Source organism: Leptopilina boulardi, unplaced genomic scaffold (assembly GCF_019393585.1).
Source record: "Leptopilina boulardi isolate dan_hultmark-lab unplaced genomic scaffold, ZJU_Lbou_2.1 LbouV2_396, whole genome shotgun sequence".
Classification (NCBI taxonomy): domain Eukaryota; kingdom Metazoa; phylum Arthropoda; class Insecta; order Hymenoptera; family Figitidae; genus Leptopilina; species Leptopilina boulardi.
The window spans coordinates 326493-342431 of NW_026137969.1; the positions used below are offsets into that span (position 1 = coordinate 326493).

General features: G+C 21.9%; 2 protein-coding genes across 3 annotated transcripts; both read left to right on the forward strand.

Annotated features, from left to right (window-relative positions):
- The first annotated feature begins 285 nt into the window (after positions 1-285).
- Positions 286-5797, forward strand: LOC127288869 (7-methylguanosine phosphate-specific 5'-nucleotidase-like). The gene is made up of 4 exons (XM_051316566.1): positions 286-653; positions 745-831; positions 1423-1492; positions 4895-5797. Exons 1-4 carry the CDS (start codon positions 627-629, stop codon positions 5587-5589), a joined length of 879 nt encoding a protein of 292 aa, XP_051172523.1. The 5' UTR covers positions 286-626; the 3' UTR covers positions 5590-5797.
- A 482-nt stretch (positions 5798-6279) lies between these two features.
- Positions 6280-13409, forward strand: LOC127288870 (protein ABHD18). 2 transcript variants are annotated; one of them, XM_051316567.1, is made up of 9 exons: positions 6280-6762; positions 7717-7801; positions 7885-8067; positions 8316-8428; positions 8599-8737; positions 9989-10186; positions 10789-11113; positions 11294-11579; positions 13099-13409. In XM_051316567.1, exons 1-9 carry the CDS (start codon positions 6671-6673, stop codon positions 13157-13159), a joined length of 1482 nt encoding a protein of 493 aa, XP_051172524.1. In that variant the 5' UTR covers positions 6280-6670; the 3' UTR covers positions 13160-13409. The 2 variants fall into 2 exon arrangements, with proteins under 2 accessions (XP_051172524.1, XP_051172525.1); XM_051316568.1 differs by having other exon boundaries at positions 6282-6762; positions 11336-11579.
- The last annotated feature ends 2530 nt before the right edge of the window (positions 13410-15939 follow it).

Consider the following 15939-nt stretch of genomic DNA (forward strand, 5'->3'; position numbering starts at 1 on the left):
AACTTTGCCAAGGAATTGCTTGGCGTTTTCGATTTTGTGGATTCATATCCATATACTTATTTTTTAAAAGTTTTAAAATAATTAATTTGTTGCTTTTCTGTGATACTAATATTTGTTTACATATTTTTTATTGATCGCCAGACCGCCGCCATATTTTTTTACATTTATTACAGGTTTTTTACGTATATTACATTTTTTACGTAATATACGTCAAAAACCTCGAGTGACGCGTCACTGTGCAACCCTGGAAGTCATTGGCAACTCTAGTCCCCACTATATTAGTAATATAGTGGGGAGGGTTCTCATTTTCATTCTGCGGTCTAGTCAACAGGGTCAACAGTTTCTTTCTTTCTATCTTCACAACAAATTTTTTGCCTTCTATGAAGTACCGGTGTTTTATTTATATCCCTCAAAATTATTCAATAAATTAATAGACAAAACAATACCTAGATTTGATTTTTATTTAATATAAATAATAAATAAAATTTTTTGTTCATAATCAGCTAACTTGTAACAATTCAATTTATTTCTAATTTTTCTAATTACTTTTTTTCATAAAAAAAAAAACCTCAATAAATTATGTATATATATATTAAGTACTTAAATTAGTCAATTTTCTAAACATAATGCCAAATAAAATGACTTTGGAGGATGTAAGTAGTACGCGCTCAATAATCAATTCTTAATTTGTGTCAGTGATAAAAAAAAGAAAACCAAAAATCGTTAATGTTTAATTTTTTTCAGTTTCCTAATTTAAGTAGGATATCCAATCCCACTAATGTACTTAAAAAAATTAATAACATTATAAGTGACGGCCCTGGAAAATTACAGGTATCTATATTATTGACATACATTTTTAAATTGTTTAATTTCATAATTAGAATTAAATAAGTGTTATTTATATAATATTGGGGGGGGGTCAGAAAATATTAATTTTTTTTTGTTTTATATATTATTAATTTAATTATTAATAATTTAATTTTAATTTCGATTAATTTAATAAATATTAATTTATATGTTGAAAATAATAAAAACAAAGTAATTAATAATTAGAAAATTAAACTTTTTCGGTACTATCACTGAAAAAAATATTTGATTCAAATAATAATTGATTACTTGACTACTTGACATAAAATTATTGCTTCAAATACAGTTTATTTAATTCAAATAAAAATTATTAGGTTTAAGTAAATATTTATTTAATAATAGTCAAGTGACCGATTATTTGGATTAAATTAATTTTCTTTTCAATGTACTGATTATTTATTTATTTCTTTAGAGTTTCTTAATTTTCCTATTAATTTTTTTTTTTTATTTTTTAATTCGAAGATAACGATTGTGCACGAATTTTTAGTGAACTGATTTATCGAAAATATATATATTTTTTTTAAGGTAAAAATTGAAAAATATCTTATTATATAGGTCGTCACCGATTTCGATTTAACTCTCACAAAGCAACATGTTGATGGCAAAGATCATTTGAGCAGTTTTGGTAATTATAGAATTTTTAATATTTGTAGCTATGAAAAATTCAAAAAATATAAAACTGTAAAATAATTATAAAATATGATAAGATGAAGAACAATTATTAATTTTTTATATATATAAAAAAAAATTAATAATTGTTTTTCATATAAAAATGAAAAACAAATTTTCGCTAAACTTATAAAATAAATATTTGAAGATTAAAGTTAATTATCGTTTCTTTGAACGATTCCAGTTTTGTATAAATAAATCAATAAATAATGAGTATTATTTTTAGATATTCATTATTTAAAGTTGACTTACAAAAATGACTAGAAAAAAAACTTTATTTTTTTTTTTTACAAAAAATTTTTAATGAAATTTAATAATTGTTTAGAATTTAAAAAAAAATTATCAAATAAAATTACCAAAACATTTTACCTAATTCAAAATCACTGTGAAATTTAATTATTTTCAAAAATTTCAATTATTTTTAATGATTTTTATAATATTCTTCGAAAATTCAATTATCTGAAAGCATTTTTCAAATTAAAAGGTTTTGGAATTCAATTTTTTTTAATGTGATTTCTAATTAATTAAATATCAACAGAAATCAGTGAAAATTTCTCTTATTATAATTATTTAAAAAATTTTCAATTCAATACCTAGCTTCCAAAATTTAATTTTTTTCCAAAAAATTCCATTTAAAATTTTTTGAAATTTAATACTTTTAACTGAAATTCAACTAGTTTTAATGATTTTTATAAATATTTATTTATTTATTGAAAAAATAAATCCAACAGTCCAAAGACCAATAACAGAATTGTAAACAATTTGATACATAATATAAACATAAGAGAATTAATCAAGAATCAATTGTGTGTTAGTAATTAATTTTCAAGTTCGACTGACAAAATCATTCACTAATTTCGAAAAGGCCTTTAAAGAATGAGTAAATACATCAAAATCGCTTTCGTTACAAATGCTGTTAATGACCTCACACATATTATTAATTAGAGTACCATCTAAATGGCTACACCCCGTGTAAAATGGTCTAGTAGATCAAAGATAACGTTGAGAAACGCAGATTGGAAGGAGTGACAATATAAATAAAGAGAAAATTTCTAATAATTTTAAAAGAGAATGTTTGCCAACGTATTTTGAATTAAAAAATGTTTTAAATAATTGAAATGTCGAATTCTTGATTTTATAAGAAATAATTATTTCAACAAAAAATCTGAAGCAAAATTTTTAATAATAATTGAATTTCAGGAGATTTTTAATTAAAATTTTAATAAATTAAAATTGCTGAATATTATTAACAGATTTTCAAACAGTAATTGAATTTTAGAGAATTTTTAATTAAAAAATGTTTGAATTTTTAAATAATTGAATAATTAATTTAAGAAAGAATTTTAGATACAAATTTTAGAAATAATTAAATTTTGGAAGAGTTTGAGTTAAGATTTTTAGAAATAATTGAATTTTTGAAGGTTTTTAATAAAAATTGTTGTTTTAAAATACTAAATATTTTATATAAGCTTCCGATTACAAGTTCTAGGATTTAAAATTTTGAATTACTTAAAATTCTACTTAATGAGAATTCTAATAAATTAAAAATAGATTAAATTAGAATTCTTTTCAAGAAACACTTGGGTAAAGAGAAATTTTGTAAAATAAAAATTCTGTCAAATAAAAATTTGGTATTTTAAAAATTTCGTTGAGTGAACATTTGTTTTAAAAAAATTCTGTGTTAAATGCTATTTTGAAAAATAAAAATTCATGAGAAAAATCATCTTTATGAAATAATCATACGCTCCTACTGTTGTGCCAAAAACACAAAAGTTAATTGAAATTTAACAATAGATAGTTTTTTTTAAAAAATAATTAGGAGAAAAATAATGTTAATTTTATTCCTCAGAATTTTTCTTTTAATTTTTTTAGACCTGCAAATATTTACACTTTAACGTCAAATTTAGAAAACTAATTTTACTTTATTTTAAAAATGACACTTTTTTGATAGGGTCAGCCGGGGTAAATCCGAACGCTAATTATTTCAGCTTAATTAAAATTTAAAAAAATAAGTTAGACGTGAGAATTTTTACCTCAGATCCTCTTGAAGAGATTCTAAGTATTATCCCATTTTACGTTTGTTAATTAGCAACAGCATAAACAAAGATAACTAGTATTGCAAAAAAGGTTGACACTCTTTCAGTATTTTGTCTCGTATTTGAAGAAAAAGAAGCTAAAAATTCATTTTATTATTTATAATTGTTTGTTATAAATACTAGAACAGAAACTCATTTTGATTTTTGCCTTCTGTAAAATTTTATTAATAATATCAGACCGTTCGTATTTACTCCGGAAAATTGGAAAACCGGGGTAAATCCGAACGGTATTTTCAATTATTTTTTTCTTATTTGATTACACTATTATTTTAACATTATAAAAGTACATAGAAAAAAGTTTTTCTTTCTATATGTATCCTCGTTAGTAATTAATAAGCAGAAACTTAATCTCTGTTCTCTCGAAGGAGTGTTCCACTTTTTTTGTTTTTCAGGATCTTAATAAAATTTGGTATTCTAAGGTTTTTGGGGTCGCTGATTACCAATTTCAAGTTAGTTTTTCAAAATTCAAAATGGCCGATCCAATATGGCGGACGAGGATTAAAAAATTCATTGGATTCGCTCGAAAATTGTTACTCGGGGGGTTTCAGGGTCGCTGATTACGAATTTTTGATCATTTTTAAAAATAAGTTTTAGGAAAGTCCGACATTTTGAATTTAAAAAATTTGACTTTTATTTTTGTATTTACATTCAATCACTCCAAAATACTTTCTGTACCAAGTTTTGCAAAAATCCGTTATGATTTGATAAAGTTATTGAAGGTTTTAATTGTGTAATGCATTTTAATTTTTAACCTGTTTGATTTTTGTATTTATATATGATGCATTATTACATAATAGGTTTATTATCGTATTTTTTTGAGTTTTTATATAAGTTCAACAATTGCAATACTTTAAATTTATTTTTCCTAAGATTTTTCTGAAATACAGTGGCGTTCGTATTTACCCCGGTATTTTAGGAAAGTTGCAAAGTATCGAGGTAAATACAAACGCTAAGTTTCCTGCAATTGTAATTTATCAAAAATTGTTGCTACCCCATAAAATTGTTCTATGGAAGTAAAGTAACAACTTCATGCACCAGAATACCGGAAGTATTGTCTTTTAAAAGGAAAAACTTATGTTATTGTTGAAACTTACTAAAAGCATTCGGATTTACCCTGGCTGATCCTACTTTTTTTCAATTTTTGGGATATTTTTTTTTTTTTTAAAAATGATACTTTTTCATATTTTTCTTAGTCTCTTACTACGCTGTAAAGCCTGAATATATTTATTTTCATATTATATCTAATAAATGCAAAATTACAGGTATTTTCGCTAAATGCAAACAACTTCCTCCAAAATATGCTGAAATGCAAAATAGAACACATAAAAAATATCGTCCAATTGAAACGGATCCTCATATTCCGTTGGATGAAAAAATACGCGCAATGGAAGAATGGATAAAAATAGGTGAAGATCATCTCAAAGATTATGAATTTGATCCCAGTGAATTGGAAGAAGTTGCTGAAAAATATGGCACAGATTTACGTGTGGGTACAAAGGATTTAATTGATAAATTAAATTCATCAAATATTCCAGTATTAGTATTTAGCGCTGGTTTAGGTGATGTTGTTGAGGCAATATTAAAGCACAATAATGTTCATCATGAGAATGTGGAAATAATATCAAATTTCTTAAAATATTCAAATAATAAATTAGATGGTTTTAAGGGGGAAAAAATACATGTTTTTAATAAAAATGAAACTGTCTTGAATGATGAACAATTGAAACGTTTAGAAAATCGTAAAAATATTATTTTAATGGGTGACAGTATTGGCGATACAACAATGTGTAATGGAATCAAAGATATTGAAAATATTTTAAAAATTGGTTTTCTTTATAATAAGAACAATGAAATTGTGGAAAAAAGTTTAAATGATTATATGAATGCTTTTGATGTTGTACTTATTGACGATCAGACAATGCAATTTCCAATGTCGATATTGAAACGAATTTTTTAATTTCTAATTTTCTTTGCAATTTAGTTTTTAATTCTTTTTTTTTCATATCAAAACATTGAATCTCAAAAATTATTATTATTATTATTATTCCCGTAATTTCAATCAGTATTTTTAGAAATTATTTTTACAAAAAATAGTTACGGAGCGAAAATATTGAAAATTATTGATTTTCTCAGAAATATAATAAATATTTTGATTAAATCAAAAACCATTGTTTTATTATTATTATTATTGTACTGCTAAATTTGCATTCAATCTAATTTGATTTATTCTAATTTTCAAATCTAATGATTTAATATTAATTTAGAATTTTTTTTTTCGTTAAAAAAAGCCAAAAAAAAAATTCAAAATTTTCCCTCAAAAAAAGAGTTGAAAAATATTTTTAATTTCACTTTTTTCAATTAGAATTTGAATTTTGTTAAAAAAAAAACTAATTTGAATTAGTAACTGACTTTTTACTTTTGAGTTCGTTAAAATGTACTAATTCAAAAGCAAAAAGTCAGTTACTAATTCAAAATTATTAAAAAAAATTTCACTAAAATTTTGGGTAAAAAATAAAAGATTACTAAATTAATCTTTTTGTATATTTGAAGTTGTATTTAATAGAACTAAAGTTTGTTTAAACTTTTAATCTGACTTCAGATTATATTATTAACGTTCGAAATCTATTATGACCTATGAAAAATAAAAAACAATGCGCATTCGAGGTTATGTAACAGTTGCGCATTTTTCGCGCTTGACTTATATTACAAAAATTACTCCTATCAAAATTTGTCGTTGAATTAAATAATAGAAGCAAAAAAAAAATCAATTAAATTTGCCTTTATTTCTAAAGTTTAAAAAAAAATAGTAAAGCGCCATGAATATAAACGGAGCAGAATGCTTTTATTATCAATATATCATGAAATGTCAAGGTCGTCGCGACTTCAAAGTGTCCCTAGGTACAATGTAACATCAAAGTTTATTATTTCCTTCGTTTAGTTCTTGTCGGGGGCATATATTTTATTTTTTTCTAAACATTTTTCATCAACTGCTGGTGTGATAAAAATTACACATTTTTACCAATAATAATAATAATAGAATGCCCCCAAGTCGTCTTGATGCCGTCTATAGGAGTATTTTACTCACAAAATTCTTCACTAAAGGCTGGGGCAATCCGGAAAATTTACGAAGGTAACCCTAACCTCAAAATTACATTATTTATATTTCTTTTTTTATTTACTATTGTAATTTTAAAATTTTTCAAAAACAAAAATTTATTTTTTTTAATAAATCTCGAAAATTATTATCAATATTTTTATATTAATTATGATATAATTATTATTTTTTTAAAAATAAATTTACTTTTAATGTATATATGTTTTTGTTTTGCTTTAAATATAATATCCTTGAATTATGTAAAAATTGTTTATATAAGAGGCGGGACTGTTGATTTTAATAATCAATTATTATTATTTTAAATTTCAATTTTTTTTTTCAATTTCTTTTCAAAAGTATTATCAATTTAGCTTCAATTGATAAATTTTATGAACAACAACTTGTTGCAAATCTAATACTAGTGGCATTGAATTTTTAATATTGCGAAATTTGCTTTTATTTTTAATTTGATAATCAAATTATATAATTATATTTATTTATTATTTTATTAATTTAATTTTAAAAATATTATTTATAGATAATAAATTTTATATTAAAAATTAATTTTACATTATAAAGAAGAGAAAAGTTATAAATATTTTATCGCATATATAATTTTTGAATTATAATAAAAATAATAAAAATTAATTGAGTAATTTTTTGAAAATTATTTATTAGTTTAAATTTTTTTTTAATTTGGAATTTTCATTAATTTGGAATTTATTTTAATTTAATCATTTTTTAAACTTAATTGTTTAAATCTTTTTTCTCTAAATTTGTAATTTTAATTTTATTCATTTTTTTTTTTTTTTTAAATTATTTATTAGTTTAAAAAATTGTTTTAATTTAGAATTTTAAGTAATTCAATTTTTTTAAAAATTATTTATTTAGTTTAAAAATCTTTTTTTTTTTAAATTTCTAATTAGTTTTAATAATTTATTTAAAAACAAAATTTTTTCAAAGAAAAATAAATTTTTTTTTCTTTTACAGAATATTTGAATTTCGAAAAGTCGTAGCTAATCGAGAAGCATGTTATAATTTAATTCCTCCTAATTATCCTGTAAACATTACAAAGGTCAGTGATAACACCTTTTGTTTTTAAAATCACAAAATTTTCATAAATTTTGCACCTTTTTTTTGATAAAATAAAATTCACAGGACGAAGAATGGTCCGATTGTCATGTATTGGAAGGTAATTTTCAATCGCCATTCGATTATCATTTACCTGAAATAATGCCAGAGGAGACAAAAACTGCTTATTTTCAAATGATATTACCAAAAAAATGGACGTCACATAAAATAAAACCAATTTGTTTACATCTCGCTGGTACTGGAGATCATGTTAGTAAAATATTTTTCAATATTTCTTCACTTTACAAATTTTCCCCAAACAAAAATTATCCCTTTTTTATATTTCATTAAATAGAAATTAAATTTGAAATTTAATTAAAATTTATTTAATTATATTTTTTTATATTTTTCATGATTGTATTTTTTATTAAATGGGGAAAAAAAAGAATTCTTTTTCTCACAAAAAAAAAAAAAAATAGAAATGAAATGAATTTTTTCATTAATTTGAAAATTTGTAGTTTTTTTGGCGTAGAAGAAATTTAATTGCTAAACCACTGCTCAAAGAATCGGGAATTGGATCCATTTTGTTGGAGAATCCTTTCTACGGTTTAAGAAAACCTAAAGATCAAATGTAAGAATTTTTAAACAAAATTTTTTTGATTTAATATTTAAATGAATATTGCAATTATTTTCTTTGCAGTAATTTTCAAAATTTTGAATTTTGTCTCAATATTCTTTTTTTTTTTTTAATCAGTCTTTGTGTGTTAGATAATGAAAATATATATATTTTTTTTCTTGCAGACGTTCCAGTTTACACAATGTTTCTGATATTTTTATAATGGGAGGCTGTTTAATATTGGAATCAATTGTTTTATTAAATTGGTGCGAGAATCATGGATATAGTCCTCTAGGATTAACAGGTCTTTCAATGGGGGGTCATGTTAGTATTTTTTTAAATATTATTATTATTATTGTTATTGTTGTTAATATTATTACTATTATTTATTTATTTCAATTATTATTATTATTCTAATAATTAAAATATTCGAACTTCAAAGAAATAAAAATTAGTTCAACAATAATTTTAGTAAATTTTAGTAAATAAAATTAAATTAATATGGGACGCATGATTATGTTCTAAAAATCATTAGTCATAATTTACATTTTATCAAATTTTATTTGTCCTAATTAGTTTTGAGCCGAACTTTTATTTGTTCGAATTAGTATTTTGCATAATTTTCATCAATCCGATTTTCTATATTGCAGAATTTTTATATAACCGAAAATTAACTCCACAGAATTTTTATTTCTTCGAATTTTCATTTGTTCGAATTTTTATTTGCTCGAATTTTCATTTAACATAATAGGCATTTTAAAGAATTTTTATTGGGTAGAATTTCATTGAATAGAATTTTCATTCAGATGAATTTTCATTTGTTCGAATTATTATTTGATATAATTTCCATATAATCGATTTTTCATACTACAGAATTTTTAATTAACCGACAAATCATTTAATAGAATTTCTAATTGATAGAATTTTCATTTGTCCGAATTTTCAAATGGCCGAACAAACAATCGACAGAAAGATTTCGGCGCGATTTTTAAAATCAACCAATCAAAAATTATTCATAAAATTGTGATTGGTTGATTTTAAAAATCGCGCTGAAATCTTTCTGTCGATTGTTTGTCGGTCATTTGCAATAATAATTCGAACAAATGAAACTTGATCTGAAAGAATAAAATGCAAAATTCTGTGCAATAAAATTCTACCGAATAAAAATTCTTTAAAATGCCTATTATGTTAAATGAAAATTTGAGCAAATAAAAATTTTGACAAAAAATCGCTTTGATGTAAATTATGCCAAATGCTATTTCGAACAAATAAAAATTCGGCTCAAAACTAAATAGGACAAATAAAATTCGATAAAATGTAAATTATGACTAATGATTTTTAGAACATAATCATGCGTCCCATTAATATTAAAAATACCTAATTTTTGTACATTTTTTAAATATTAAAATTTTAAAACACAATTATTATCTTCTAAAACACCAAAAAAAAAAAAAATATTTAATTTTGTTTTTCAATATGAAAAATAATACACGAATTGTATGAGAAAAAAAAATGATAAAAAATGTTAAAATCAAAAAAGAAGAAAAATTATAAACTTTTTCTTTGTTTCCTCAGATGGCTTCATTGGCGGCGACAAATTGGCCAAAGCCAATTGTTCTTGTTCCATGTCTTTCTTGGTCGACAGCATCTCCAGTTTTCACAGAAGGTGTAATGAGCGCATCAATAAATTGGGCTTTACTCGAGAATCAATATTTTTCAAATAAAATTTATCAAAATGATTTAGCAAAAATGGTCAAAATTATTGATCAAGACGTGAGTTAATTTACAATTTATTTTATCATTTATTTATTTTATTGAAAAATTAGATTTGGTTAAAATTGTTTTTTTTCTGGCTTTTATATCGAAATATACAATCAAAAATACTTATAAAAATAAAAAACTTATTTTATTTTAACTAAAGTGTTTTTTTTCAATACTTTGCATTCAACATAATTTTTCAAAAATAAGGAATTATTTTATTTTTATTTTTTTATTTTTAAAATATATAACATAATTGTAAATAATAATTAAAGGAAAAAAATTTATTATTATTGAAAAATTAAATTGAAAATCAAGTGTCCCATTTTGAGAAAAAAAAAACACTTTTCAAGTTCAATTTTAATGTTATACTTATTTTTATTGTAGAGATATACATTATCTTTTTTGATAGCATAAATTTTTAAAAATTCAGGATATTTTCAACAAATTTTTTGTGTAATGTATTATTTTCAATTTTTTGATATTGAAAGAGAAAAATTATTATTTTAACCAAATCTAATTTTTGAATGAAATTATTTTGTAGAATGTCCCTTGATTTATTTTAACATTGTTGGTTTTCTTCTTTTTTTTAATTTTTTTTATTGCGGTTTTAACAGGATGCTTTCTTAGCAGGACAACATTTTGCAAAACATTATCCAGCCAGTATGGCAAGAATAAATCGAATAAGAAATGAATCACAAACGACAAATACAAAAATAAAAACAACTAAAAATTCAATTTTTAGCGCCATTGATGAACATTCAAATGTAAATGTTGACAAAGTGAATAGTAATAATAATAATAATAATAATAATAATAATAATAGTAACAACAATAAAGTAGAAAATTTTCAAATTGCCGAAGAGAAGGCCGCAGCGAGATTATTTCCTTTAAATCTTATTTCAAATAGATTTAAAAATACTGATTCTGATTCTTTAAAGGGTAAGTTTGTCTTCTTTCCTTCTTCTCTCCTCCACCTCCTTTTTTTTGGTATGATTTTCCAGAATTTTTATAATTTATTAACAATTAATAAATGTGCAATTTACAAAGGGTTAATTTTAGAAAAAAAATATTTAAATCTCCTGCATGGCTTTAAAAAAAAAAATTTGGTTTATTATTTAGGGGTGTGCCTTTTACCAGTGTCGAAACATCCCCTATTTTCAGACAACAAATGGCGAGAACACGAGGCTTATCAATTTATGCGAGGAATAATGGATGAATGTACGCATTTAAAAAATTTTGAATTACCAGTTGACACAGAATTAATAATCGCTGTATGTGCAAGAGACGACGCTTACGTTCCCCGTGATGGTTGTATGAGTCTTGAAGAAATATGGCCAGGCGCTGAAATTCGTTACATTGACGCTGGCCACATCACTGCATATCTTCTTCATCAAAAATTATTTCGGTATTATTTATTTATTTAATTATTAAAAAAATTTCTTTATTTAACAATAACAGTAATAATATTTCTCCTTTAATAATAATAATAATAATAATAATAATCGATGTTCGATAATATCTCTATCGAAATCTATTATCGATTCCCATCGATCGAACTTTCGATATCAATTATTGCGTTGACAATCGATATTAAAGATCGATTCTCAAATATCGAAATATCGATATAATTTTATTAATACTACATCGAAATTAACAATCAATATTGAAGATCGATCTATTCATTCTCAAAAATCGATTAATCGATATATCGACATGAACAACTGATATTAAAGATCGATCTCTCAATTCTCGAAGATCAGTATATCGATATCATTTATCAATATATTGAAATTAACAATCGATATAAAAAGATTGATTTAACGATACATCAACATTTACAATCGATTCTCAAAAATCGATATATCGATATTGAAGAAAGTTCTATGTCAATACTCAAAAATCCAACAATCGATACACCGATACTAATAATCGATACTGAAAGATTTATCTATCGATTTTTAAAGATCCAAATTGTCGATTTTATTTATCAATATATCGATATTTTTAATCGAAACTTAAATATCGATTAACATCAACATTTAAAATAAATATATCGATTCTTAAAGATCGATAGATCGATATTAAAGATTTATGTATCGATACATCAACATTTAAAATCGATATATCGATATTAAAAATCGATTTATCGATTCTTAAAGATCGATATATCGATATTCAAAGATCTATCTATCGATTCTTAAAGATCGATACATTGATATCATTTTTCAATAAATCGACATTAACAATCGATACTTAAAGATCGCTCATTCGATACTAAAAGATCGATCAATAGATACATTGACATTAAAAAACGATATTAAATATTAATTTATCGATTATTAAATATCGAAATAATTTATTACATCAACAATAATAATCGATACTCGAAGATCGATCTATCGAAAAAAATTGACAACAATCGATATTAAAGATTGATCAATCGATTATTAAAGATCGATATCATTTAACAGTAATTCAAAAATTAAGTCGACATTAAGAGTCGATCTATCGATTCTCAAAAATTGACATATCGATATTTTTATCATTACATCGATATTAACAATCGATGCTCGAGTATCGATTTGTCGTCGTTTCGATATATTATCGATTTTTAAAGATCTATGTGTCGATACCATTTATCGACATTTATTATTTATTTATTAATTATTTAATCGACCTTAACAGTCGATCTATCGATTCTCAAAGATCGAAATATTGATATTATTTTTTCAGTACATCAACATTAAAAATCGAAACAAAATTTTTTGTTTCTAAATCATTAAAAATCACATTGAAAAAATTACATTACATCGATAAATTATTATAATTTATTTATGTAATTTGATTATTGATAAAAGACAAGGAAATATTTTAATTAGAAATTGAAAGATATAATGAATATCTTATTTTTTTTTTTATTTCAGATCGACAATCTCAGAAGCTTTTCAGCGCTCAATCAAAAAATATCCAATCGACAATAGTTGATAATAAAAGTGTCTTTTAGAATAATCAAATTTAGAAAATGAAAGAAACAAATTTTTTTAACGCAATTAACTTGATATAAAACATATGATGTATGTTATTTTTATTCAACTTTTATTGATAAATCATTCAAAAAAAAAGGACAATCAATTACGTAAATTGAAATATTTACTAAAGAAACGAACAAGATTTTTTTGTTTTGTTTTTTGTAAACAAAAAAATACTGCCTCAACAATACAATAATTGTTATATATTTACACGTGTTATTTAGTCAATTCTGGAAAAAAATGCTCGACTTTTTTTTGTCGAGGCAAAACTTTTTTTAAATAGTTCTAAACAAAGAATTGTAAAAACCTACTGAAAAAAAAAATTTATTTGATTTAAATAATCGGTTACTTGACTATTATCAATTAAATATTTTTTTGTGTGAAACAAATATTTATTTGTATCAAATAATTATTATTTGAGGCAATTAAATGGTATTTGTTTCAAATATAAAAATTATTAGTTCAAATACAATTTATTTAATTAAAATAAAAATTATTTGGTTCAAGTAAATATTTATTTGATAATAGTCAAGTAATCAAATATTTCAATCAAATAAATTTTTTTTTCAGTGCCGTTTTTTCGGTATATCTTTCTATTCTTTTTATATATATATATATATATATTATATATTTTTGCATATTTATCTCACTGTAGAATATTTTCCTCATTTCAATAAGGAAAATATTCTAAAGGTTATATATTTTTTTTTTTTTTTTTTTTTTACAAAATAAAATGCAAAACTTTTTTTCGAGATAGAAAATTATTTACAAAAAAAAAATATTTTTTATATATAATATAAACAATTCTTCTTTTTTTGGAACTATATATTATACTCTAAAACACCATAATTTGTTTTTTATACACAATATAATAATATATACAAAGTTATTTTATAATCACATTGAGATTTTATTCCTGACGTATTTGACTGTATATTTAAAATAATTGTTATTAATGAAATAAACAGAATTTAATTTTCATTATCTATATTATGTCTTCAATTTACAAACATTTATTTTTATAAATATTATCGTTTTTTTTAATTCACAAAAAAAATTAAAAACTAACGTTTATTTATTTATTCAATTATTTTTTTCCTTAAACAAATTGATATATTTTAGATAATTTTTGAAAAATTCAATTTTTTTTTAATGGTTGATTTTAAAAATCGTATCGAAATCTTTCTGTCAATTGTTTGTTCGGTTATTTATAATTTCATACAAATTAAAATTCTATTAATTAGAAATTCGGTTAAATGATTTTTCGGTTAAATTTAAATTTTCTAATATGAAAAATTGGTTATATGGAAATTTTGTCAAATAATAAAATTCAAACAACTAAAAATTTGTATTAAAAAAATTCTGTGCAATGAAATTTTATAATAATAAAAATTTATTAAAATTGCTATTATGTTAAATGAAAATTCGAGCAAATAAAAATTAGAACAAATAAAAATTCTGTGAAGTGAATTTTGGTTATATAAAAATTCTTCTATTATATGGAAAATCGATTTAATAGAAAATTTTACAAAATAATATATTTGAACAAATAAAATTCGGCTCCAATGAAAATTATATCTAATGAAATTTTATTAAATGAAAATGCTGATAATTGATTTTTTGAACTTATTCATGCGTCACATATTTGCATAAATTGAACAAATAAACGAAATTCGTGAAAAAAATAAATCTATTTAAATTTTGTCAATCTATAATAATTTTTTTTTTTTTCGTAAAAAGAAAGATAAATTTCCTTGACTTGTATTATAATTTTAATCTACATAATCTTAATAGTAGTTTGCTTTTTGATAAGTCTGTTTTTCAGCAGCTGTAAGAAAAGGAGGAAAATAATTCAAGAATAAATAATTTTATAATTTTTCTCTCTCTCTTTCTCTCTCTCTTTTTTTTTTTTTTTTTTGAAAAAATTTCAAGTCTTCTTCAATACACGATAATATAGATTAGCTTTTTTATTTCAATTTTGCTGTTTCTATGTATAAAATAAAAAACATTTTTTTTTTAAATTTATATTTATTTATTTTTTGATATAATAATTATTTATTCTAATAAAATTATTTATTTATTTATTAACATGTATACGGACTTACAAATAAAAAGAGAAAGAAATAAAATTATATTTCATAGATTATTGTTTTTATATTTTGCAGATAAAATCAAATTACAAAATTTTTATCAAGAATAACAGATGTTTCTTTGCATTTAAATAAAATTTATAATTGATTAATGCATTAAATTAATAGACAGATAAAAGATATATATATATATGTAAAGGTCAATTTACATAATAATAATAATAATAATAATAATAATAATAATAGTAATAATAACAAAAAATAATTAATAAAAAAAAATAATAATAATAATTTGCAAAAAATAAAAAAATGTTATTTCAGTTATTCCCACTTGTGATTTTCCTTATATACTAAGTAAAGTTAGTTATATGTATATAGAAATAATCAGAAAGGACAAATAAGATATTATTTTTTAAATTAATAAATTCTCTGTAAAATTAATTCCATGAAATTCTTTGAAAATCCCCTTTTTAGTAGATTTATATATATATAAAAAAAAGGTTTTTAAAATTAATTAAAACTCGTATTTTCTTAATTTTTTATATAAAAATAAATGTTATTTTTTTTAAATCGTAATTTAATTTAATTTTTATTATTCACTTTTTTAATCAATTTAATTGTCAAATTTTTATATTTAAACTAGCAA